The sequence below is a fragment of the Centropristis striata genome, chromosome 22 (assembly GCF_030273125.1).
Source record: "Centropristis striata isolate RG_2023a ecotype Rhode Island chromosome 22, C.striata_1.0, whole genome shotgun sequence".
NCBI lineage: Eukaryota > Metazoa > Chordata > Actinopteri > Perciformes > Serranidae > Centropristis > Centropristis striata.
In genome coordinates this window covers 14,030,696-14,058,499 of record NC_081538.1, presented here as the reverse complement: position 1 = coordinate 14,058,499, position 27,804 = coordinate 14,030,696, and the positions used below count along the sequence as shown (strand labels likewise).

The 27,804-nt window shown below is 40.8% G+C and overlaps 1 protein-coding gene across 1 annotated transcript in view; it reads right to left on the bottom strand.

Annotated features, from left to right (window-relative positions):
* The window catches only part of efcab6 (EF-hand calcium binding domain 6), a 191,423-nt gene that overhangs the window by 58,407 nt on the left and 105,212 nt on the right, over positions 1–27,804 (bottom strand). Inside the window, exons 5-13 of the mRNA XM_059325470.1 lie at positions 26,521–26,657; positions 24,311–24,429; positions 21,863–21,996; positions 21,286–21,434; positions 21,011–21,112; positions 16,859–16,949; positions 13,385–13,624; positions 6,855–6,979; positions 1,579–1,719 (exon numbers count right to left, since the gene is read on the bottom strand). Of these exons, the coding sequence (XP_059181453.1) occupies positions 1,579–1,719; positions 6,855–6,979; positions 13,385–13,624; positions 16,859–16,949; positions 21,011–21,112; positions 21,286–21,434; positions 21,863–21,996; positions 24,311–24,429; positions 26,521–26,657 (1,238 nt within the window). The remainder of the gene's footprint in view (positions 1–1,578; positions 1,720–6,854; positions 6,980–13,384; positions 13,625–16,858; positions 16,950–21,010; positions 21,113–21,285; positions 21,435–21,862; positions 21,997–24,310; positions 24,430–26,520; positions 26,658–27,804) is intronic.

The window sequence follows — 27,804 nt, the reverse complement described above, 5'->3', positions numbered from 1 at the left end:
TGCCGTCACTCCTAAATAACTGCCTGCGTTCCCAAAAGAGGTTAAAATTGTCAATGAAGGAAACACCATGGGAAGCACAGGCTGAGGAAAGCCAGGTGTGCAGCGACAGCAGACGGCTGAAACGCCCACTACCGCGGGCACAGGTGGGGATGGGGCCGGACACAAAGATCTGGTCCACCGCATTTTTCAGTGTGCTGAACATGAGGGCAAAGTCGCTTTTCAAGATTTCTGACTGTTGTTTACGGATATCATGGTTGGTTGGGATTAGAGAAGGTAAAGTCCAGCTCTGAGAGTGAGACATGACTTAGACATATTAAACATGTCTTGTTGCCAAACAAATCACACCTATTCGGGTGGAAACACACCCAATATTAAATGGTGGGTACATTTTCAAATTCTTTCTGGAGGTTGTGTGGCTTCCACTACACCAGACCTTTCTAAATGTCTAATAATGTTGACCTATGTATGTAAAAATAAAATAACAGCATGGTTGCCTGATGCAGCTATCATCAGAAAGTGTAAACTCATATTGGCAGACTGGTCTCCCATCAAAAACGTCAATATAAGGCATTTGTACATGCAGCAAAATACGTCCCACTTTTACATTTAGACTGTCCTCCACCACCGTTTGCACACATAGTAGTAACGATTGAAGGCGATGCAGAGTTTAAATGGTGGGTGTCACATTCAGGGCGGAGGTGAGGTGGATGGGTCGAACAACTTACGTAACTTCAATGTCTTACGTCACCATGATAACTACTTTACTTCCAGCATTTATGTCTATTTATTTACTGTTTAAACTGTCTTTATAACATCTAACCAGGAAGTTTTTTTGCCCTAAACCTACGTCGGTCAGTGGTTTTATGGTCTAAATTCACCAAAAGTGCAGCCTTTTTTACAACTGCAAACCATACGTGTATGTATAATGACCTGTGCGCTATTTAGAGCGATTTGGTGTACCCTCAGGTTTAGGGTTACGAAACGTTCATTTTGATGTTATGGGTGGTATTGACAAACAACCGAAGTAGTATTGAATGACTGCTGTCTGATATTTGGCCAGGTGAGTAAATGTGCTTGAGATAGATGTTCTCCCTATGTCAGTGTGGGTTCTGTCCGGGTGCTCCGGCTTCCTCTCACAGTCCAAAAACATGCAGTTTAGGTTTAATTGGCGACTCTTAATTGCCCGTAGGAGTGAATGAGAGCGTGAATGGTTGTTTTTCTCTATGTGTCAGCCCTGTGATAGTCTGGAGACCTGTCCAGGGTGTACCCCGCCTCTCACCCAATGTCAGCTGGGATGGGCTACTAGCTCCAGTCGCTAACTTTAGCTATCATTTTCTACTTAAATCTCCCAGAGAGGTCTTTGCTAAAAAACGAGAGAAGTTGTCACAGCACATCGCACGGCAATACCGTATTTAATGTAATGCTAATAATGTTAATTGACTCGTTAATTTAATTGAGTTTCTTCTTCTTCTTTGTATTGCTTTACAAAATCAGCATCATTCTGTATAAAAAAGAAGACTTGTAACTTGTGATTGAGACCATACGTCTGTCTGGCAGTATGTCTCTCTCTATACTCACCTCTCAGTATGGTCAGTTGTCCCATGAGATGGGGATGGGGATGTTCCATCTGTTAGTGGTACTCCCAGGTTTCTGAGGAAGCCAGTGTAATGAACCAACTCAGAATAACTATCAGGTCCAGAGCAGGAGGTCTCACAGAGCCTGGAAACACAAAGAGAAAGACTCAGAACAAGATGAAACCCAAACTTAACCAAACATCTAAAGCATCATATTGTAGCACCAAAGATAAATCACTGCTTAAAGCAGCTACAAAGAATTGTTCGCCAGTTATGAGTTCCAGCTAAATAGTGATACTTGTGTATGATCTACATAAAAAAAATCAGCGAGAAGACTATTTCTATATAGTTATTGTTAATGCCAGTCATGGGGTCTGAATCCCCCACAAAACCATTTAGAGCAAACAGACCGGAAGAGCCAGTGTTTCCTTTTTTCATACGCACGTTAGCCAGTTAAAAGAAAGCAAGAGGAGTTTTATATTTATATTTGATACATTTATATTGCAGTTATAGCTGATACTGGGACAGGATCAGCAAAGAGAAAAACAAAGAATTGACCGAAGAACAAAAAAAAAAATCTCCACGGATGTCAACAGATGGAGAGAATTGTGTGATTCTAAAGACTGATTTCCACCGGGCGCAGAACAGGTGCGCCGTGGTCACCGTTGCTCATGGCTGCCACTCTAATCAAAGAGAGCATTTCCACCGGTCGCACTGCGTAACGTCTCAGCAGCGTCCCAGCTGCAGCTCTCCACTCTGCAGCGCGACCAATTCGTAGCATTTCTATTTTTGCTGCGATTGCACCAGACAGGAAATCTGACACAGAATCAAAGTAATACACTTCCACCCCCTTTCAAAATAAAACACAATATGCAGTTCATGCAGCCTAAAACTACTTCACATCAACATTATGTTATGACACCAGATCAGCAATTAATCAATCAATCAAAGGGTCTCAGAGGGTCGGAGACATGGATGACGAGAGACTGATTGTTGAAGTGGAACATCATCATTTATGACATTACACATTGTTTTTATAAGGAAAGATGGTCAGATCAACAGATCTTCCACGTCAGAAAAGCAAAGTAAGCTGTTTGTTGTTGTTGTTTCCCTTGTACACACAGTTTATCACGGGATCTCGAGATCTCCCGTAAATTCAGGATTATCGCATTTTCTCGTTATCTCGTGTATATATGGCTGGCTCGCTACGCTGCCGTTACGCACCCGGTGGGAATTGACGGTGGCCAGAGGACGGAGCAATACCCCGGCGCAGCTGTTACACAGCCGTTCCACGCCTGGTGGAAATCCGCAGTAAGATCCTCTTCCTCCAGGACAGGGATGTAATATGTCTATTTTATTTTGAAACAAATTGGTTTTAGGTTAAATATATAAATTGACGACGGCGTCTTAAGCAAATTTTACTTTGTTTAACCACGTCATGTTACAGCTAATAATCTTACATAGCCTTAAATAGATATATTACCTCATTGCTTTGTACCCTGCAAAAGAAAATTTGTATTAAAGAGAAGTTACATCTTTATTTCACTTGCTTCCTTAACCAATTTACAGGCTAGCTAGATCACAAGGTCAGATCTGTGCAGAGATTCAGAAAAAGAACACAGTTATATTAAAACACAAGATTCACTCTCAGTGGTTTGTGTGACCTGAGAAATACTTCCAAAATACCAATGTTAGCACTTTGAGGTGCATTTATATGTATGAAAAGCACTATATAAATAAAGTTTGATTGATTGATTGATTGAATGTTTGGAAATACAAAATGGGCTACAATGCATGGAGCAGGCCTTAGACCAGTAGCCCCACCTAGTGGAAAAGTCATGCCACACCACTGTGCCAAACAGCTACAAGCTCCAGAGAGTGAGGTCAACCAGACCACCTGGGGATTCTTTTTGTCATGTTTGCATGTTTTTCCCATGTCTGTGTTGGGCCCTTTGGGTGGGTGTCCGAACCATAGACTAGTGGCATCACCTCATGGTTTGTTGACCTGTTTTGTAGCCTTGAGTAACCCCGGGATTCCACTGGATGCGTAACGAATCCGAAAGGGGTCCATCCGCAACGGCTGCGTATCTCCGCAGTCCGTCAACACACACCGGATCCGTCTGTGTCGGAGCTGTTGCGGACAGCGTAGTCCCGAGGACGCACGAGATCTCGCGAATTCACGCCTAATCAATTGATATAACTGAAAGATAAGCAACATCTCCTTGTTAATGACTGGAGACAAATCCAGCGACTCCGTCTTAACGAGCGCTAACGAGGTCGGCCGGCTTGTTAACAAGCCTTAGCATCTCTGTTTGTTTACGGAGCGGTGTCAGTGGGGTGAAAAGACGAGTGAAAACCTCTAACCTGTTGATTTCAGGTCTTCAAGTTATGAAATACGATCCACCGTGAACCCGAGGTATTTTATTTTGAAAATATACCGGATGTTTTATTTTGTGTCTGTACACGACTACCTGTCCCGAACAATCTTTTCTGTGCTGAATTTATGCGCCGTGCTCCATCGTCCGACAAAAATAGAAGCTCTGCGCAAGTGTTGCGAGGGCTGTCGGATGGCCATGCGTCGTCGGACTCATTACGCAGCGGATCTGCAGTCGGTGGAATCTCACACATTGATTATAATGGGTGCGTAACGGCTCCGACGACGGATCTGCAGCCATTACGCATCGAGTGGAATTCAGGGGTTAGGCATTTTTGCCATCGCTTTAGCTAGCTTGCCTAGTTTGCAAGGGGCAATCATTCAAAAAGGACAGACGACTCCTTAAAGTGTCCTTTAGTCCAACCAAACAGTAAACAAGATGTTTTTAGGTGACAAAAATGTTCCAATAAAGCAAAAAGCATACCCAGCTTTATCGTGGGTATGGGACCATAACTAACAATGAACATCATGCTTATTTAAGACTTAAAACTAGTGTTTGAGATCATTAACTCATAATGTTTAATAAATCAAGTGAGAAGTAGGATCACTTCATAATTGACTTTCATACAAACAGACTTCTGTTTGCGATTAGTAGAGTCGCCCCCTGCTGGCAATTAGGTAGAATATAGTTTTAAAGCACACAATACCATTGTTTTTATTTTTCAGGCCCAGAAGTTGCCACTTGGTCTAAAGACATGCATGTCATGTTAACAGGTGTAAATGTGTTTACTTGACAGCTATCTGACATACTACCTGTCCTACCTACTGGCTACCTGTCAGGTACGGAATTGATTTTAAACTTTTTCTCATTACTTTTAAAGCCCTACATGACCTTGCACCAACTTACATCTCTGATTAATTCCTAGTCGCTGCCTGTGCTCCTCAGAACCCTATTAAGTGTTGCTTAAGTCTGCCCAGCCACAAAAGGTGACCAGGCGTTCTGTTAAAGCCCCACAGCTGTGGAATTCCCAACTGACGAAATCAGATCAGCAAAATCAATTCATTTTTTTAAAATTGGCTCTCAAAACCTACTTTTACAGGAGGGCTTTTATAAGTATATCTGTGGTTAACCAAATTTTTGGCCCATATGCCTTTAACGGATCCTATAGTCACGTTTAATCTCCAAACTAAATGTTTTATTATGTTTGTCGTTTTTTTGTTTTATTTTGACTCCATGTATTTTGTTATCATTGCCCTTGTTCTTACTTTTTTCTTTTTTTGCTATGTAAAGCACTTTAAATGTAACCGTGTTTTGAAAGGTGCTATATATTATATTTATTATCTATTCATTTATGATGTCACAGCTTTGCTCTTGATGTTTATCTGAAAATTATAGTTGCCATCTCTTTTATTAATGCAGTGTTTGTGTGTGTGTGTGTGTGTGTGTGTGTGTATCAGGGGTATTTTATGCCAGCACACTATACTTAAACGCCTAGAACGCGTCGCCTGTGCCAGCATAAAGTCTGATTAATAGGCGTGCTTACAGACACGCGTATTGCAAGTACACCAGATAACATGGGTGACGGGTGAAAACTGCCACGAGCGAACGTAGCGGACGCCTGTGTGTGTGTGTAACACGTGTACGCCTATAACAGTTCAGCTGTTACACAGAGTCTCAGCTTCACATGGGATTGGTTATAAGAAAGCAGAACTTATAGATGAACTCCAAGCCCCCACAGAGCTGTCAGGATATTTCTATTATTTTCAGGCCCGTTTTTATTTTCTTGTTAACGAAATCTCTCTCTCTCTCTCTCTCTCTCTCTGAATGATATCGAATTGATATTTAATGATAGCAAGGGTAAAATGGATGTACATACTTTACATACTTGTTTGTTTTTTTTTTGTAACAAAATATGTTTTTATCAAACTATGATGGCGAATTTTGAGTTTAACAGCCGCTTCGCTTCACAATTAAAGCAATCCATGTTTTACCAAGACAGACCTATTACACAGTTTAGGCTGTTTCAGTCTACCTAAATGCAATTTAAGTACATGCATCGGCTGATGCTTAATGAACTGTATGTCCAAGCGCATAAAATTACTCAAGAAGCATCCTTATTCATTGGACAGGTCCGCATGGCTACTTAATATTCAATTTGTACATTACAGCTGATGCGTAATGAACTGTATGTCCAAGAGCGAACTGGGAACTGGCTGTGAGCGTCGCACTTTACTATTACTATTTTTAAGTAGCTGAAATTATTTTAATTATCCCTTTCACCCTTACTATCATTAAATATCAATTCGATATCATTCAAACCTAGAGAGAGAGAGATTTCGTTAACAAGAAAACAAAAACGGGCCTGAAAATAATAGAAATATCCTGACAGCTCTGTGGGGGCTTGGAGTTCATCTATAAGTTCTGCTTTCACAATCCCGTGTGAAGCTGAGACCCTGTGTAACAGCTGAACTGTTATAGGCGTACACGCGTTACATGCGTTACACACACACACACACACACACAGGCATCCGCTACGTTCGCTCGTGGCACTTTTCACCCGTCACCCATGTTATCTGGTGTACTCGCAATATGCTGTACATAGGCGTACGCGTCTGTACGCCTATGTAGAATTGTACTTAACAGTCACGCGGGTCTTCATGTCACGTATTTGAGGCGTAGTTCACCCGTCACGCAGCCTTCACGTAGGTGTATGCGCAACAACGCGTGTACAGCGTCTGCGTGACGCCTACGTGACGCCTGTCTGTCTATTGAAAGTGAATGGAATTTACACGCGCACGTTAGAGGTTTGATGTCATCGCATAGGCGCTGTACATGCGTTTTAGTATAGTGTGCTGGCATAAAATGCCCCTCATAGTGTGTGTGTGTGTGTGTGTGTGTTTCTTACTTGTTGAAGTGTGTGTCTGAGATGGGCATGCCATAGCAGCATAAGACATTCTTCATATCTTCCCGTGTGATGTAACCAGTGTGCTGAGGGTCACACAGCTTTATTGCTGCCAGCACTGAACTGATCTGATCACACAGCTTGTCCAGCAGTAAATTCTCCACCTTTACACACACACACACACACACACACACACACACACATATATAAATTTATAAATATATGAGTACAGTGTCCACACAGCCATGCAATAAACACACACACACAAATCCAATTACACATTAATAATTAACCCCTTTTTCATTTGATCTCATCTTCTGTTTGTTCTCCCTGTTTCATCTCATGGTATATGTTGTGTGTGATACGGGTGATATGTGATCTCAGTATGTAGTAAATGCATTCACTGTTCTCCATGAAGCCGATGCCACGGACAGTGTATCAGCCCACCGTGTATGGAAGAATTATCCTATCTTTATTCAAGAGCGTAGATTTTCAGTTTGAGAGCATAATTTGTCTTTCTCGTGCTCAGATTTGTTCTCCTCTTGCTCACATTTTGCGCTCGCACTCAGATTTCTGCTGCTTTCTTCCAAAATGTGTGCGTGCACTTAAAAACCACATGCTTGTGCTCACATTTCTTCTTCTTTGACACAAACATTTCGCTCGCACTCAAATATGTCCTGTGCACGCTCAAATCTAAAGTCTACGCGCTCAGATCTCAACTCTGCGCTCTCAAAACTTTTGTGCTCGGACTCAGAACACGCACGTCCTCTCAGGTTGAGGTGTCTGCTCAGACAGAACGATGTCCCACCCTGCGCTTAAAATAGTGTGTTTCACCAGCCAATAGGGAGACGGCTAGATAGTGGCCCCGTGTTAGGTGCGTTCCCTCGCCCTTTTGAGCGCTCCGGAGGGGCGGGTATATGGTCTGTTCGTAAAACTGCTTCTCTCTTAAAATACACCAATTTACCATATTAGCCAGCTATTTGAATCGTCACCTATTTAAGACGCAGCATATTTATGTAGAATTAATCTTAAGTAGTCCTAAAAAGAGTTATCGTAGTTTAGATTATATATATAGCCTATATTTTTTTTTATTATTTGTATATGTATATATATATATATATTTTTTTTTTTTTTTTTTTTTTAAGCTGCATATCGGTGTTACGATAGTCCAGTGGTGAAGTACACTCTCATCTGTTGCATTTTAAACCATGGGTCGCCGGTTCGCATCTCATCCGCCGCACTCTTACTGCATGTGTTATTATGATTTAAAATTTTAATTGATAAATTAATGTAACAGTAATACAATCCGTGTAACCAGCTGATTCTCTTATTGAAACGTTTAACAAGAGATGATGGGTAAATAGACTTGGCTACGTGATTAAAAAGGTATAATGAAAAATACACTATGATGATGATAATGATTTGAGGATAACATTGGTGCGTGTAATGCAGTGTATCACCGTCCTATTTACGCGGTCAAAGCCAGGGGCGCATAATTAGGCTAATGTTGGTAATGCTTTCACAAGAAGAAGACTTTGAGCAGGATTCGGAGCGCGGCAGCGAATGAATGGGAGACGAGATAGATCGCCAAAGACCTCAAGTAAGTTCATTGCTAAATGTTGCGACAACTCAAAACACATCGATCATATACAGTAGTTTCAATAACAGTACAGTAATCATTTTGACACTCGTACTTATCAACATACGTACTTTGTCGGCACTAGGCACAGCAACTCATTATGAATGAAGTGACGTCAGCGGGGATTCCCTTCAGCTCGCGCATCATTATGTGTGCCGACCTGCCGCTGGTACGATCATACGTTGCCAATTATTGTACTTTTGTTGTACATGTTACAATGAAGGCCCGCTATATATGTTGATAAGTAAGAGTGTCAATGATTACTGTACTGTTATTGAAACTAGCCTACTGTATATGATCGATGTGTTTTGAGTTGTAGCAACATTTAGCAATGAACTTACTTGAGGTCTTTGGCCATCCATCTCTTCTCCCATTCATTCGCTGCCGCGCTCCGAATCCTGCTCAAAGTCTTCTTCTTGTGAAAGCATTACCAACATTAGCCTAATTATGCGCCCCCTGGCTTTGACCGCGTAAATAGGACGGTGATACACTGCATTACACGCACCAATGTTATCCTCAAATCATTATCATCATCATAGTGTATTTTTCATTATACCTTTTTAATCACATAGCCAAGTCTATTTACCCATCATCTCTTGTTAAACGTTTCAATAAGAGAATCAGCTGGTTACACGGATTGTATTACTGTTACATTAATTTATCAATTAAAATTTTAAATCATAATAACACATGCAGCAAGAGTGCGGCGGATGGGATGCGAACCGGCGACCCATGGTTTAAAATGCAACAGATAAGAGTGTACTTCACCACTGGACTATCTTAACACCGCTATACTGCCTAAAATATATATATATATATATATATATATATATATATATATATATACATATACAAATAATAATAAAAAAAAATATATATATATAATCTAAACTACGATAACTCTTTTTAGGACTACTTAAGATTAATTCTACATAAATATGCTGCGTCTTAAATAGGTGACGATTCAAATAGCTGGCTAGTATGGTAAATTGGTGTAATTTAAGAGAGAAGCAGTTTTACAAACAGACCATATACCCGCCCCTCCGGAGCGCAGCTGTCTCCCTATTGGCTGGTGAAACACACTATTTTAAGCGCAGGGCGGGATATCGTTCAGTCTGAGCAGACACCTCAACCTGAGAGGACGTGCGTGTTCTGAGTCCGAGCACAAAAGTTTTGAGAGCACAGAGTTGAGAGCACAGAGTTGAGATCTGAGCGCGTAGACTTTAGATTTGAGCGCTCACAGGACATATTTGAGTGCGAGCAAAATGTTTGTGTCCAAGAAGAAGAAATGTGAGCACAAGCATGTGGTTTTTAAGTGCACGCACACATTTTGAAAGAAAGCAGCAGAAATCTGAGTGCGAGCGCAAAATGTGAGCATGAGGAGAACAAATCTGAGCACGAGAAAGACAAATTATGCTCTCAAACTGAAAATCTACGCTCTTGAATAAAGATAGGATAATTCTTCCATAACCGTGTGGTCTGCTTTTTAGCTGGTGTTTTTTCAGTTCATCGCTGCTTGCAGCTTTAACTCAAGTGAAATTATCTGACCATGGAGCAAGATCATTTCCCTCATATTTAGTGTTTTTATCTTGTTTTTAGACACAAGATACTTTTTTGTAGTGTGCAAGCCGAATGTCTGTGGTACTGGAAAACCCTGTGCATTTCTGTGACTGTTTTGCACTGCTGACTTCCTGTTGTCAGTAGGTGGCACTGATATACTGTGACCTAATTTGGGTGTCTAGATGTCTTTATGTTTGGACTCTTAGTTTGTGAAAAAAAAAAAAGTTGGGAAGTTGATTGCAAATGCAATGATTTTCTAATGCTTTATGACATATATATTCAATTGAAAACTGCATAAAGATAATATTTCACTCTTTTGTTTTCTGTCTGAATTCTGATTTTAATGCATTCTGATTTTATTTACTTTGCTCACGTCACCCTTGTATCTACTTCACTTCCAGCATTTCCGTACATTTATTCACTGTTTAAACTGTTTAAGAATACACACACACACACACACACACACACACACACACACATAGACACATACACACACAGACACACACACACATAAACACACACACACACACACACAGACACATTCACACACACACATACGCACATACATACACACACACACACATACTATGAGGGGCATTTTATGCCAGCACACTATACTAAAACGCGTGTACAGCGCCTATGCGATGGCATCAAACGTCTAACGTGCGCGTGTAAATTCCATTCACTTTCATTGGACAGACAGGCGTCACGTAGGCGTCACGCAGACGCTGTACACGCGTTGTTGCGCATACGCCTACGTGACGGGTGAACTACGCCTCAAATACGTGACATGAAGACCCGCGTGACTGTTAAGTACAATTCTACATAGGCGTACAGACACGCATATTGCGAGTACACCAGATAACATGGGTGACGGGTGAAAAGTGCCACGAGCGAACGTAGCGGACGCCTGTGTGTGTGTGTAACGCGTGTACGCCTATAACAGTTCAGCTGTTACACAGAGTCTCAGCTTCATATGGGGTTGTGAAAGCAGAACTTATAGATGAACTCCAAGCCCCCACAGAGCTGTCAGGATATTTCTATCATTTTCAGGCCCGTTTTTATTTTCTTGATGATATTTAATGATAGCAAGGGTGAAAGGGATAATTAAAATAATTTCAGCTACTTAAAAATAGTAATACTAAAGTGCGACGCTCACAGCCAGTTCCCAGTTCGCTCTTGGACATACAGTTCATTACGCATCAGCTGTAATGTACAAATTGAATATTAAGTAGCCATGCGGACCTGTCCAATGAATAAGGATGCTTCTTGAGTAATTTTATGCGCTTGGACATACAGTTCATTAAGCATCAGCTGAGCATTGTCCGGTTCTGAGCTTTGTGCTCTGTGCGCGTTCTCATCAAAGGAGCTGCGATCGCGAGCAAGCTTCCCCCATATTCCAGGGATTTATTATGATGCAGCTACTGCATTGCCATGGTGATGAGATAAACAACATGAAAGTAGCTTACTTCAGAAGCGATCAGCAGCACCCGTGACCGGGCTCCGCCCGGTCAACTTCTGCCCGGCGCTGTGTATAACATGTGGCCTTCCCAAACATCAGGCTCAACCGCCGGCATTAGTTATGATTATGATTAATAATCAATAATAATAATTATGTTAATAAATGTGAACCGTGCATGGTTCAGAGAACAGTAGGCTAGCCTATACTAGTGCATGATGATACTTTTTCCCTCTTTTTTATGCTTGATAATAAGTATTTCTTAATAGGCTACAGGACTTTTTTTTGTCACGCAGTGTTGACATACTAATATTAATACCATCAGTATTTCCCAGTATCTCAAACCGAGAAGGTAGTAGTAGCAGATTAACTGCAATAGCGCCATCATTGCCACTGAGAGAGGATTTACAGACGTTTCCTTTTTTCTTTATCTTACGAGGATCTCGTAATTATGAGATCAGGATCTCGTAATTACGAGAAAAGGTGTCTATTTTTTTTTAATCCAGTGAATGCAATGCGCTTCCGTACACAAGCTCTCCCAACAGAGCTCTATAAAGGCTGTACACAATACAACAGTAAAGACAAAACATGCATATGGGCTCTATCGCACGGCACAATAAATCATTTTATTGCACAAAGTGCCGACTACAGATGAACCCAAACAGTAGATAAGGTGTTAAGGAACAGCATAACATCAGACAGAATCCTCACATTAACGGCAATTGTTGTTTCAGTACCACGGACAGCTCATGCGTAACAGAACATGCGCAGATCATATCCTACAGCAACCAGTTAGTGTTGAAACCAGTAAGGACACAACACCGGCCTTTAATCTTACTGTTGTCTCACGCCAGTGTTTACTTGTACTGTTTAAGGTTGAGCCGCCAGCCGTTGTGAGAAATAAAGCACGACGCGGTGCGAGCCGCAAATATAACGACCACCCGTCAACGAAGAGTTCCAGGGTGGTCACAAGGGCCGAGTTACAAATGCAATTATACATTTATATCCTTTCTTACATACTTGTTTACATTTTTTGTAACAAAATATGTTTTTATCAAACTATGATGGCTAATTTTGAGTTTAACAGCCGCTTCGCTTCACAATTAAAGCAATCCATGTTTTACCAAGAGAGACCTATTACACAGTTTAGGCTGTTTCAGTCTACCTAAATGCAATTTAAGTACACGCCTCGGCTGATGCTTAATGAACTGTATGTCCAAGCGCATAAAATTACTCAAGAAGCATCCTTATTCATTGGACAGGTCCGCATGGCTACTTAATATTCAATTTGTACATTACAGCTGATGCGTAATGAACTGTATGTCCAAGAGCGAACTGGGAACTGGCTGTGAGCATCGCACTTTAGTATTACTATTTTTAAGTAGCTGAAATTATTTTAATTATCCCTTTCACCCTTGCTATCATTAAATATCATCAAGAAAATAAAAACGGGCCTGAAAATGATAGAAATATCCTGACAGCTCTGTGGGGGCTTGGAGTTCATCTATAAGTTCTGCTTTCACAACCCCGTATGAAGCTGAGACTCTGTGTAACAGCTGAACTGTTATAGGCGTACACGTGTTACACACACACACAAGCGTCCACTACGTTCGCTCGTGGCACTTTTCACCCGTCACCCATGTTATCTGGTGTACTCGCAATACGCGTGTCTGTAAGCACGCCTATTAATCAGACTTTATGCTGGCACAGGCGACGCATTCTAGGCGTTTAAGTATAGTGTGCTGGCATAAAATACCCCTCATACACAGACCGACACATACACACACACACACACACACACACACACACACATACACACACAGACAGACACAGAGACATACACACACACAGAAACAAATGGTTAAATACGTCTACAGCAGTGTCTTCAGTGTCCTCAGGGACATCTCGGGGCTCTGCGGTGTTAGCAGGGGAGGGGGCACAGGTGATGCTGGGGTTGAGTCTCTCCAAGCTGGTGAGCTGGATGACCCCGGTGTGCTGTGGGTCCAGTGTATTGAGCAGCTCTGTGATCTGTGACCGTCCAGTTTGTGTCTGAGTCCCGTCTGGCCCCTTTAGCAAATGGCGCAGGTCTGCTCGAGTGATGGAACCAGCCTCCTTCTGGAAACAAAAGCTATGTGATGTATTGTATATAGGGGGAACGAGTTCTTAAACCAGGAAGGAAGTTAGCATTTTAGTGCCATGGGGTCTATCCTCTCAAACTCAATGAGTATTTTGAATGTGTTTTTGGTTAGATGTCTGAAATGAGTTCTGTGGTTAACACAAGCTGAAGAGATGTTTGTGTTTGTTGTACATCTTAAAATACGTTAGTAAATACCCCAACTTGAGAACAGAAGTGCTCGCCATCCTATCACTGAAAAAGGCAAATCTCCAAAAACGTCAAAAGCTTCTGGTGCCAAATCACAGCATAGCACGGTGTTCCTCAAATCAAATCAGCTTTATTTATAGAGCCCTTTAAAACAGCCATAGCTGATACAAAGTGCTGTACATGACAGGACAGACCAGCAATAAAAACAGAGAACAAGTAAAAACAACTAAAACAGAGTGAGTCTCATGCTGGGTAATAACCAATAAATAAAAGTGGGTTTTAAAATGAATCTTAATTTTAAAATTAATCTTAATTTTAAAACGACAAAGAACAGATGAAATAAATAAAACAGAGCAAAGGCTCATGTTGAGTTAAAAGCCAGTGAATAAAATGGGTTTTAAGATTACTTTTAAAAACAGACAGTGAGGAGGCCTGCCTGATGTGCAAGGGTAAATAGTTCCAAAGGCTGGGAGCAGCGACAGAGAAATCCCGGTCCCCTCTGAGCTCCTCAAGGTCTTAATGTCTTATTGTGGTATTAGGTGCTTTTCCATCTGGTACTTTTCCCTATAGTGAGCAGCTATGGGAGTGACTTGGGACAGAGGATCTAGAGGAGATCCGCCAATCTTCACCGGTTATCGGCTCAGGTAGCAGCTCAAAAAGTACCTGCCTCGGGTAGGTACTTTTCTTAGCCGCTACTGAGCCGCTACTGAGCCGCTACTGAGCGGCGATTTCGCCAATGTGTGATTCATTTGCAGACTGGTGCAAACTGGATGCTGAGGGGTTAACATCTCCTGCTCTGCTGACTGCAGCTGGGAGAGACTGCTGCGGGAGGACTGGGCCGCTTGTGAGTGCTTTGGTACGACACTACTCGTTAAGAAGAGTAGGAACGAGTCTCCAATAACACCAGAAAAAGTCGCTAGATTTGTCGCTAGTCGCTTTTTTGAAAAAGAGTCGCTAAAGGGGTCCCAATAGTCGCTAAATACATATCGACCATGTCGCTAAGTTGGCAACATTGCTTGCCGAGTCGGTCTGTTGTCACAATTGAACTCCGTTGGTTAGCCGCTACTAAAGTACCTGTTTGGGAACAGACGCTGAGGGGAACTAACCACTGGGCGGAGCCAAAGCACTCAAAACAATCAAAACATGCTTATTTTGGAGGGCATCAAATCTGTGTAACAAATGCCAGCATCCCAATAATAGCTGCAACAATGGTAACACTTTACAATAACCATCATTTATAAATGGTTAACAGATAGTTTATTAATGTTTAATCATCATTTATAAACCGTATATAGGCCATTTACAATGGTAAATACATAATTTATTAATGTTTAGTCATCATTTATAAACCATATATAGGCCATTTACAATGGTAAATACATAATTTATTAATGTTTAACTAACTTAATCATTTATAAATGGCAAATAGATGGTCTATTAATGTAAATTTATAGTTACTTTACCATTAACAATAAAAACATTATAATTAATAGTTTATCAATAGTTTTAGTTGCACTCATTACATTTTTAACACCATATTAAGTATGTTAATGATTTTGAAATAATTCATATACCTTTATGAAATTGGTTGAAAACATTTAAAAGTTAAATATTTATAGCACTTTGTAGGTTGTTAATAATTGGTCTAAAAAAAAAACTATAAACATCACTTAGTTGGTTATTGTAAAGTGTTACTGCAACAACATATGAGGCATGATTAAGCATGGGAATGACCATCATATAGATCCACCCATCATAGTGTTCTAGGCCCTTATTAGTCAAAACTATATGATGACTTTCCCCACAGTGCTGAGCTGCATCGCACATTAATCTTCAGATTCCAGCTTTCAGATGACGTACACCACTTCTATGTGGCATTTACTTTTGACCTGCCAACCCCCCCTAAAGGCTCCATTCCTTCCCATAAAAACACAAAATAGGGAGAGGTAAACCATCAATCCATTTAAAATCAACTGTACATGACTGGGGAGTTCATCTGCTCGGAAAAAGAAGATTGAGAACCACTGATTCCTCCAATATGTACATTAAGACTAGTTTAAATAGAACAGCAATAGCAATAAATATATAATAATGCCCTATAATATTATGATCGCACTAATTTTGGCCTGGCACAACAGCTCATCCATCTGATGTGTATGTTACATTGTGAATCATACACAAACAATGTGAATCATAGCAAGTCTTCCAACTCTTGAATGCTTCCCCAGAGATAGTCTAAAACCATAGCTGGCTTAGAACCTGCCTGAGTGAAAAACCTCATTATTGGCTGGCGGTGTGAGGACTCTCTTGTTTGATCTCCCACCCGCTGAATAGATTATTAAAACAGTTGATGGATGGATTTTTTTTCCCTCCCATGCCATTAAAAGGAGGAGATTCTGGCAGATAGATATGTGTGATTCATATCTGGGAGAGGCTTCACACACGTATACACACAAATACACACACTTCCTCAAACTTGGAAGCAGACTGTTGTTTTGTGAGTGGCGGCAGCAACATCAAACATAACGGTGAATTAATGGAAAATTCAACCCCCCTTTCCCCAAAGTTTAGTCAAACTCCAAAGTTTCATCCAGCTGAAGTAGACTGATTTGAAATTAAAGAGGCAGAACTGGATGCGGAGGCGTGTTGAAGGGGATGGCTGTCAGACGAACATATGGCTAGTGACTGAGTGGCTAACCAGTGGCCATATGCAATCATCTAATCATGTTTATGGCCATCAAAAAGCTGCGGATGATGATTGGCTCATCTGTAAAGCTGTCTGGCATTTATATTTAAAGCATACACCTGAGCATGTGCCTTTGTCTCTTAGCAATCTGCTGAGATTACTCCCCTGTGTCCTGTCTGATCACATTCACAATCACTTCTGTCTTGTCTGTAACTACACTTTTTGCATGGCAGTACAAACAAGGGAGAGGTTTTAGGCACTGCAATGTGTCTTTTGTACAAGTAGGATATTCATTACTCCATTTTGGTTTATTATTGTCTTCCATAGACCTGACTCTTACCGTGTCTAGCATGGAGAAAATCTCTTTCAGTCGAGGGTAAATGTCCTGAAGATCCAAGGTATCTTTTTCATGGGCAGGCTGCTCCAATGCCCTAAGACAGGAGAGAGGTGGAAAGGAAAGGGCAGATGACAGAAAAGAATGGATACATATTGACTGATCATTCCAAAAACCCTCTCCCCAACCATTGTTTCACCTTGTCATGTTTTCTGACATTTGATGAAACGATGTTCGCTCTGCCGTTTGCATCCTGACACGCCACTTAGAGCCAATTTAGCCCTCTGTCTTCAAAGAGGATAATACAGGGGAGAAGGCCAGATGGTGACACGCAAACAGGAGGAATAAAGAAAATTAGAATTTGAAGCGATCCAAATTTAGGCTCAATTTTAGTGAGGAAAAAAAATGCATGGCCATTTCAAAAGCTGTCCCTTGACCTCTGACTTCAAGATATGTGAATGAAAATGAGTTCTATGGGTACCCACATGTCTCTTATTTACAGGCATACCCACTTTATGTTGTATGTATCAGGCCCAGTTTACATGAGGACGCTTGCAGGTAAAAACAACAAAATATTTTATGGGAAGTGCCTTTCGTTTAGACGGTGACGGCGTTTTTGGGGCTTAAAAATGCAAAAATGTGAAACCACCCTCCAGAGTGTAAAACTGTAATCCGCTCCGCTGTAGCGTGTCTACACTGCCAAGAGACAAAACTCTGCTCAGATCTGCTCATGTCACGTACGCGTTTATCAATCAATCAATCAATCAATCAATTAAACTTTATTTATATAGCGCTTTTCATACATATAAATGCAACTCAAAGTGCTTTACGTTTACGTCACATACATGCTCCAGTACAGGGAAATAAACAAACACGTGGGATTATTTCCATGCGCCGGACCTTCAAGCTGCTCTGGCAGCTCTAATAAACTTACAGGAGTCTTTCCACCAAATGTACAGGATATGTACAGATAGTATTAGTCAACAGAGAAGGATCTGTAATTACCTATATCACATTTTGGATGCACCAATTGGTTGGAGGCGAGCCAGGCGGCTTTGGACGAGACCTGGGAGATATAGTGGATGGTGGAGAACTTTGTGGAAGGAGTAGCTGATGAAAATGCGTGGCGTGAAAACTTCCACATGCCCAAAGATGCTCTTATCGCTTTAAGTGATGCTGCCTGGCATGCATAACCAATCCAATTCACACACTTTTGCGTCACCGTATGCATGCAGATTTCCTCCTGAAAACGCTCGTCTAAACGCAAAAAAAAAAAAATTGAAGACACGACGCCACTTTTGCGCCTTCTGTTCAGACCGTCATCATGTAAACGTAGCCTGAGTTTGGAGCAGAAACATTCAGTTCACTTCTCGTTAGCATTAAAATGTGTTATTTCCTCTTTTGGATTTGAATATTTCTGCAAACTGGGGTCCATAAACAGTCTTGGAATGCATATATTGGGTATGACTGGAAAGGACCGTTGTGGATTAAATTGGCCCTATTTTTTTCATGTGTGATGATGTTAGTTCCCATGGCATTTTATTGTCGCAAGACTATTTTTTAAAACTTGACCTCACTATGAGATGATCTGTTGTGAGCTCTAAGATAATCACAGCCTCATGACACTTTACAACCATAAACTACAGACCAAGAACACTCAGAGGATGGATGGATTTCCTAGGTATACTGCTAATAAGGGCAGTTCTAAGCAGTTTAAAGAATAGAAGTGCCAAAAAATGCAATTCTTACAGAAATCTGCAAAATGTCAAAAGTTTGATATCAAACTACATTGTGGGTTTCATGGTGTTCCACAAGGCTCTTTGTCCCACACCTCCAATTTTCCAAAAAAGGGGCAGAATGTAAAGGGGGTCATATTTAATTCACTATAGATGTGAGCCCAATGTACAGTAAGTAAGAGTCATAAGGGTAACTATTCTGTTCATACGTTTTACTTTCATCATGGCAATCCCATTACCTGTACACTGTAAAAAAAATGTGTTTAATTTATGGTAAAATGCCGGCAGCTGTGGTTGCCAGAACTTCACTGTAAAAAATACAGTGAGCGTATGTAAATCTAAATATCAGCAAAAACTGTCATTCATACTGAATAATCCCATTACTTTTAGGATAATTGTGTCATCATGGTATTTCTCCATTCATTTTACATGAAAATTTTATATTTCAAAGCAAAACTGTGTGTTTTCTACAGTTTATGACAGCAGAATTTAAAGTTGCTATTCTTTGATTTACATTTGCTCCTCTCTGTCTCTCTCCCTCTCAACCGTCTCTCTATCCTCCCTCCCTCTCCCCCTTCATCCTCTATCTACTCTATTCTACTCTGTTGATCTGCCATGTACAATGACATCTATTGCACGTCTGTCCGTCCTGGGAGATGGATCCCTCCTCTGTCTCTCCCTGAGGTTTCTTCTTCTTTTTCCCCTGTTAAAAGGGTTTTTTGAGGAGTTTTTCCCTGGCCGCTGTGAGGGTCTAAGGACAGAGGGTGTCGTACCATGTACAGTCTGTAAAGCCCTTTGAGGCAAATCTGTGATTTGGGATTTTGGGCTATATAAATAAAATTGACTTGACTTGACAGTAATTAAAAGTAACTACTATGGTGATGTTCAATGTTTGATTTTACCACCTATTTCTGATACAATTTGACAGTGTTTTACTGTAATTTCTACAAATATTATTTACAGTGTAGTTGACAACTATATATTTTTTTGTATCCTAATCCTGTCTAACTGTCAAACCTGTATTCTAGTCAGGGTGGAAAAGTCTCTGAAGTATTTTGCTTTATGTCTCTTTAGTATCCTCTTGTAGCAGTGGTGGTGGTAGTAGTAGTATACTACCAGGGAATGAATGAATAAATGATTTATTTCAAATATGCAACAACAATACAATAATAATAATAATAATAATGCATCAACAGGAGTCAGCCCTAGTGACTCCTGCACTGATAAGGCCTCCAAGCACTCTATAAAAATGCCACAACATATTTGAAAAGGGGTGGGAAGAAGTAAAAACTTGTTCAATCCCACCCCATTTCTTTAAACAATATTAACAGGTCAGAAATCAAAATCGAAACTCAAACTAACCCTGAGATGTTTAATGACTGTTGATTGAACGTCAAATCAAAACATTCCAGAATGGTTCAAAAATAGTTCTGAAATAAGATCCAACATCCTGATGTTAGCTGGATGTCAGCTGGATGTCAGCTGGACTCTATTTGTGAATCATGCTTTTTTTGTGACTTTTGTTTTTCACAAAACTTACGTTGCTCAAATTACCCTCATAACTAATTCACCTCCGACATTTATTTACATTTGTTTACTGTGTAAACTGTCTTTCATAACGTCTAAGCAGGAAGTTTTTTGCCAAAAAAAAAAACTAGGTCAGTGGTTTTGTCGCATAAATTCACTAAAAATGCAGCCTTTTTTTACAACCCCGAACCATACGAGTGTCGTTATGGGTGGTATTGATGAACGGTCTTTTCTGTCACATAACAGCCCTGTGCTTAACCTGCTGAATGTACTCATTCACCTACTTTTTAGCAGAAACCCCTGATGGCATATTAAACACAGCCCGAATAAACCTTTTGGCTGTATTAAACACTGCAGGCCTAAAATGACAAGACAGGAATATTCTTTACATGTAGGTATGAATGAATGGCATAACGCTACACATATTTCTATGTATACCCTTTGGTGGTGCGGTTCTGGCCCTTTGGCCATATCTTTGACACCCTTGTACTAAATGTTGTTTGAAGTCTCTCATACACATTTAATCAGTTTTGTCTTGCTGCACAGCCAGAACCTGTGACTTTGAAGCTCAAACTGTACTGATTAATTGACCAACCATGTGGCAATTCAGCACAGAACGTCAGAATTCCAATAAAATGCCTGCAGTTGTCCTCAATACTGACAAAAAATTGGAGGCAGCATGTATTTCTGCAATTCTACTGTGAAGGAGGAGTAAGATGAAAAAAAGGAAAACACAAAGCTGCAGATGGCTGCAAAATGCAGACAATATGGTGTGTCTGTTCTGCAGCAAAGTTCAGTTTGATATCACAGCAGACTGAACAGAGAAGATAGGAGACCTGTGAACAGCGTGTGATGATCGCACCACATGTGAAAAGAGCTATCATGTCAAACTGACCTGTTGCTGTGAATACTTGTGTCGCCCTCTGCTTTGACCGGGCTCATGAAGTGGCCCAAGAAGTGTTTCCACCTCACTGGCCCTGTTGCTCTCACACCATAACTGCAAACACACACAAAATCCATACACACGCATAAAAAATATATTACACGGAATAAACGATAGCTCGGTTTTAAGATTTAAAGAGTGAAGGGCATGCAGGTTGAGGCAGAGCATGTTGGTAGAAAGAGGGAAGAGAAAGGAAACATGGATGAATAAAACATTGTTTTTCCTACCGACTGGTCAGCTTCTGGAAGGAGTGAGGGTTCATGGGAAATATAAAGCTGCTGAGAATGGCCCTGAGGACTTCCTGTTTTACCAGGCCAGAGTGGGTGGTGTCAAAGGCCTGCAGGGCTTGCCACACCGGGGTAGAGTTCATGCACATCTGATAGGTAGAAAAACACACTGATGTACACACATTCATATTTTAGAGACAAACCTCTCTTTGGGTTTGTTTTTCTCTCCTTAATAAAGACAGGAAGTGAGTCATCTTTGGTTTTGGTTGCCATGGAGAACATCCCAGTGCGGCTCTAGGATGAGAGAGAAGAGCCATCCCCGACTCTGCCGCCTTTCTAGCAAATTAGCCGTGATTAACACACTAACTCTGGAACTGATTTTTCTGGGCAAACATTTTAATTAGAAGTGTTCCCTCTGCCGTTTGCATCCTGACACGCCACTTAGAGCCAATTTAGCCCTCCGTCTTTAAAGAGGATAATACAGGGGAGAAGGCCAGATGGTGACATGCAAACAGGAGGAATAAAGAAAATTAGAATTTAATTGAATTAAAGCAAACATATTCAGACAGGTCTGTACCTTGTCGTAGAAGAGAGTCTGCAGCTTCCTGTGCTGCAGGATTGATGGGGCATCACATGGACTGGAACGACATTGTGGGCTCTGCTTCCACTGTTTGACTTTCTCAGGAGGAGTTGTCCCTCGGCTGGACACTTCTATAAAACACAATCTTTCGAATAACTCTTGATTCTAGTATGACCTTTACAAATATGGCCAATATGAATTGAGAGAATATTTCTTAAAACAGTTGGATTTTGTATCTGTCTTTGCTACTGTTTTTTAGTCATGTGTAGGTTTTTGGCCATACTTTTGTCTTCCTTAAGTCCAGTGGCAATGTCATTCTGTCTAAAACTTTGGTCCAGACTGAAATATCTCAAAAATTGTTGGATGGTGACAAGACTACAAATTCTACGGACTTTGGTGGTCTCCTGATTGTCACACTGCGGTGAGGTGGTGTTTTATTTTGTGTTCGTTATTTCCTGTTTTATTTTGAAATAGTAACTCTCCTCTCATTTCAGGTCACTTGCCCTTCCCCGTGTGTCATCTGTCTGATTGTGTCCCCTAATTACCGATTGTGTTCACCCGGTGCTTTATTTTGTGTTCGTTATTTCCTGTTTTATTTTGAAATAGTAACTCTCCTCTCATTTCAGGTCACTTGCCCTTCCCCGTGTGTCATCTGTCTGATTGTGTCCCCTAATTACCGATTGTGTTCACCTGGTGCTCCCTTCCCTCCATGTGTTCCAATAGTCTGTGTTCACCTGGTGCTCCCTTCCCCCCATGTGTTCCAATAGTCTGTGTTCACCTGGTGCTCCCTTCCCTCCATGTGTTCCAATAGTCTGTGTTCACCTGGTGCTCCCTTCTCTCCATGTGTTCCAATAGTCTGTGTTCACCTGGTGCTCCCTTCCCCCCATGTGTTCCAATAGTCTGTGTTCACCTGGTGCTCCCTTCCCCCCATGTGTCCCAATAGTCTGAGTTCACCTGGTGCTCCCTTCCCTCAATGTGTTCCAATAGTCTGTGTTCACCTGGTGCTCCCTTCCCTCCATGTGTTCCAATAGTCTGTGTTCACCTGGTGCTCCCTTCCCTCCATGTGTTCCAGTATTGTGTGTTCACCTGGTGCTCCCTTCCCTCCATTTGTTCCAATAGTCTGTGTCTTCCCTTGTCTTGGTCCAGTGTGTTTGACCCCGTCACCATAACAGCCAGTTATGTTGTTCTTGCCACAGCCACAGCTTGTCTTGTTTTTCGTCCTTTTGGATTCCTTGCAAGAGTGATTTTTCTTTGTAATTTATTAGTTTAGCGCAGTTCTAAATTTATAGCTTTTTGAGTCAGCCGTTTTGTTTTTCCCCTTTTAGTCCTGATCCAGTTTTTCATGTAGAATCTTTTATTTTTCCTGTTTTTATTTAATAGTTTTTCCCCCGAGAGTTTAGTTAGTTTTTCTCCCTTATCTTAGATTAGGATTTTTATATTTAGTTTTTAGTGTAGATAGGTTCGCTGTTTATCCTCCTTTTGAGCGACTTTTCTTTGTTTCGTTTTTACTCAGATGTTTCATAGCCCTTTTCTTTCACTCTGTGAGAACTTACCCTGCTGCATTCTTTGAATAAAGAAACCTTTAAGTTCACCTGCTCTGCATCTGAGTCCTGACTTGAGCCCAGCCTGACACTGACTTTTCCTCTGGCATCAATATGAGGTTGACATTTGTGATTTTGCATAAAAACTGTTGGATAAATCATCATGTTCTTTTCAGGCGGGGTTGTGATTACGTTGGAAATTCTCCAATGTTTGATTGAGCCCCATAATCAAGTCAGAATTTCAGTTGACCCCATACTTTATTGCTTGCTTTATTTCCTATTTATGTCTTCATATTCACCCTATGAATTAGGGTTGGGCCAATAATGATACCATTGTCTATCACCGATAGATGTAACTATAGTAGCTCTATAGGAAAAGACTGAACCCAACCTGGTCCATTGTGATGTTTCACTGTGGACATGGTCATAAAGGTTAGATGATGTCTACTGAATTGGCATATATCAGTGCAGAATCTGGAGGCAATGGGACAAGGTACAAGGTACCCTTTCTGGTTTACATCTGTAGTCCATTTGTAGCCCAAGTAGTGTAGACCGACCACATTAGAGTGCGCTTTGGTTGTAAGCAGGTAAACAGAGAGCAGAATAGCTTTTTTAGCTGTTTAAAAATGTGTTCATTCATTCATCTGACCAAAGCTATCGTTACTTTACTTGAAACAAGTGATAGAGATCATAAACTGATTGGGATTATGATTATAAAATGATAATATTTACTGAGGAAATAAGTCGAGTAAGAATCAAGATCATTCTCTCATAGACTTCTATACAATCTGACATATTTTTTCAAATGGTGTTCGCCCCTGCAGGCCATTAGACAGAATGCAGGTTTAACGTACTTCCACATTGGCCTTACTTTTCAGACCAGAAGGGTTTTTTTTATTCATACCTAGCTTAGTGCAGACTGGAGCAATCTTGAAGTTATGGCTGTCACCAAAGCCCAGCTTGTCCAAGAACAGTTCATAGGAAATGGTGGAGGTGTTATTGGGACTGTAGTGCTTCCAGAGCCTAGAAAAACAACAAGCAGATGCTGGAGGTTCATGTTTAAATGAATGGTACAGTTTCACAGGTGACCTATAATGTCAAGAACATCCATGTCAATGATGATAAGAGAAAAGAGGTCAGTCTTAATGCTTTGCATATCTGTTCTAATACACACAGAGAGCAAGTGTGTGTATGTGTGTGTGAGAGAGTCCTGAGCGCTAAAACCAATTAAAGCCATTGAAAATGAACCTGTCACACACAATCCTCTAGAGCCGCGTCAAAAAAAGTTGAGGAGCGCTTCTGGAGTGGATTTGACTGCAGGGCCCAAAGTTTTAAAAGTCAATTAGCTCTCTCTCATCCTGAGACAAAGGCTGACCACAAAGTTAGTGCTGGTGATCTCGTCCTAGCCCGAAAATGACTTGCCACCACTGGGAATACTGGAAATAGTCGGGCCTCTGCTCGTTGGATGACAACATGTGTGTGCACGCGTTAGTCACCCATTACCATATGCACACCTGATTTTGATTATATTCATGCACACTTTTCACTTCTTATTAGAGCATAGGATTATATAATTGAATTCCAATACATGGCACAGGAACAATTTATACTTCAATAAATTGATAGCTGCATTAAAATGTGTACTGGGTGATTGGATAGTGTTTGTCCTCATGAAAGTAAGGATACACTGCAAAAAAGGTCTGTCTAAAAACAAGATAAAAACACTAAATCTGAGGAAAAATTTGATTTAGATTTTTTATTTAACCTTTATTTAACCAGGTCGGTCCCACTGAGACACAAAGACCTCTTTTTCAGGGGAAGCCTGGCCAAGATAGCAGCAGGGTTAAAAGTTACAACAATAAGACAGAAGACAGTGCATCATGACAAGAACAGACAATAAAACATGGACCTACAGTAAAATACAAGCAAGCCAGACAACACAGTAAAATAGGCATGGACAGTACAAGATCATAACATCATAAAAAAAAAAGTGCAAAGGCGATACAAGTCTGCTGAGTTTTTTAAAGGATGTGACCGTAATAAGGTCCTGCAGATTGAGACTGCTCTGGAGCAGATTCCAGGATGAGGGAGCCCGATACATAAAAGCCTGTTTACCGAGTATGGTGGGGACTTTGGGAACAGTCAACCGGTATGTGTCATTGGAACCTGATAATGTAGTCACACTGGCATGTGGGGAGTAAACCCAGAATGGCCTTATAAATGAAACAATGCCAGTGAGTAAACCTGCAAGCAGCTAAGGACGAAATTATGAAATGATCTTGCTGCATGGACAGATAATTTCACTTGACAAGATTTCTTAAATTAAGATCATTAAATCTAGAAATAAGCATGTTGAATGCTTAAAATAAATTAAAAGTTGCAAGCAGCGATAAACTGGCCCGAGTAGAGTGCACTGACAATTATTTGTTTCTCACCAAGATAAAAAAAAACTTTAGATTTAGAAGTGTTAGATCATTTATCTTGTTTTAAGAGTTATTTCTTATTTTTAAGTGTTCAACATGCTTATTTCTAGATTTAATAATCTTAATTTAAGAAATCTTGTCAAGTGAAATTATCTGTCCATGCAGCAAGACAATTTCCCTCAGATTTAGTGTTTTTATCTTGTTTTTAGACACACCTTTTTTGCAGTGTAGGAATAAGGTGGATGTAGTTTTTCTCAGTTTCACCTTTGCGTAGTTACTGCAGTTAGACTTTGTAGGGTAGTGTAGACCGATCAAATTAGAGTGCACTTTGGTTGAGAGCAGAATAGCTTTTTTTAGCTGTTTAAAAAATTAATTAATGGGCCAAAGCTATCGTTACTTTACTTGAGACAAGTCAGAGAGATCATAGACTGATTAGGATTATGATTATGAAATGATAATATTTACTGAGGGTGGATATATTCTGTCTGTAGATGTAGACTCAGTAGTGAAGCGCTTCATGCTTGTATGTACTGTATGGTTTTTGAGAGAGGAAGTGATGCTGACATCCTGAATGCTGGTCTCATCACAATCAGCAGTCAACCAGTCCTCATGTGTTGTGTGTGTGGGCCTGTAAAGATCTGATGAGCGATCTGTTGTGTCAAACAGCGTCAGATGTACACCACCACCCCACCTCTGGAACTCCTTGTCTGTCAGGTGGATGCAGTAGTTGTCCAGGATGCGGCGGAACTCACGCTGCTGGATGTGTCCTTCTCGGTTGCAGTCAAACAGGCTGAACACTCTGATCACAGTCCTCAGGTTGCCTCCGATCTGCGGGGTTTACACACAGTGATTGACAGCAACAGCAACACTACACCTCAGCGGCGCCTGTGAACTCCTGAACCCGAGCCACTCGTGAGGCTCGGCTCGCCGGAGCTTTCATCTCTGTGAACATGGTTATTGACACGCCTGCCTTGATCTGTGGAAGCCCGGGTCTGTTCCCTAAAGCGCTGACAGCTGATGAGGTGGGAGAGAGCAAAGACGAGATGCAAAGATGGCTGCTATGAAATAGAGAGAAGAGGAGGAGGAGGGAGGGCACTGAGGGGGATTATGGGTCAGTAAAGCACAGACGGAGGAGTTTATGGTTCAGAACTGCAGCTTGAAATAGATGTGCTCCTGTGTTTCATGAATGAAAAATAAAAAAAACTATCTTGAATAAAAAAGCCTATGAAACAAAATCTTTTTCTGAAATAAATATATGTATATGAGAAAAAGAATAACGAAAATTACAAAATAACTAAATATGACAAACCCTAGTAAGGGCAGCATTTATATAGAAAGAAAGAAAAAAACATTGAACTATATGGATATATATGATATGGTCTAATTCCATATCACATTTAAAAATATATCGATATATTTTTTATATCGGTATATCGCCCAGCCCTATTGCAGAGCAGAGTTTTTCCGGGTACAGTGGGGATATTTCTGAGATATACATATAACTTTAAACGTTTAAAGTAAACCGTCCCTTCTGTAGACACCATATTATCCATGCTAGTGAAAATAGATTGCAAAAGTATGTCATGATCAAATTCACATGACAACTTGACAGCTCATTAATTGCTGGGCTAATGAGAATTTGGGAGTCTGAAAACAAGGTCACGGGACAAAAAATGCTGGAAAACAATTGTTATAGATCATCATGTGACACTACAAACCCCATTAAAGCAGTTAGAGGCCGATATTATCAGACCTCGTCTTTCTGATACAGCAGCCTGCGGCGGCTTCAGCATGTAATGAAGTCACAATTACAGGACTCTGCGGAGCTCTTCACTTAACTCAAATGGACGGTTATCTGCTCACTTTTCATTTTGAGGACGACCTACTGGAAGTCACAGGACATCCATCACTCTCAACAGAAGCAGCTAACGGCACAATTGTTGCTAAGGAAAAAGTATGAGCAGGTTTTAACAGG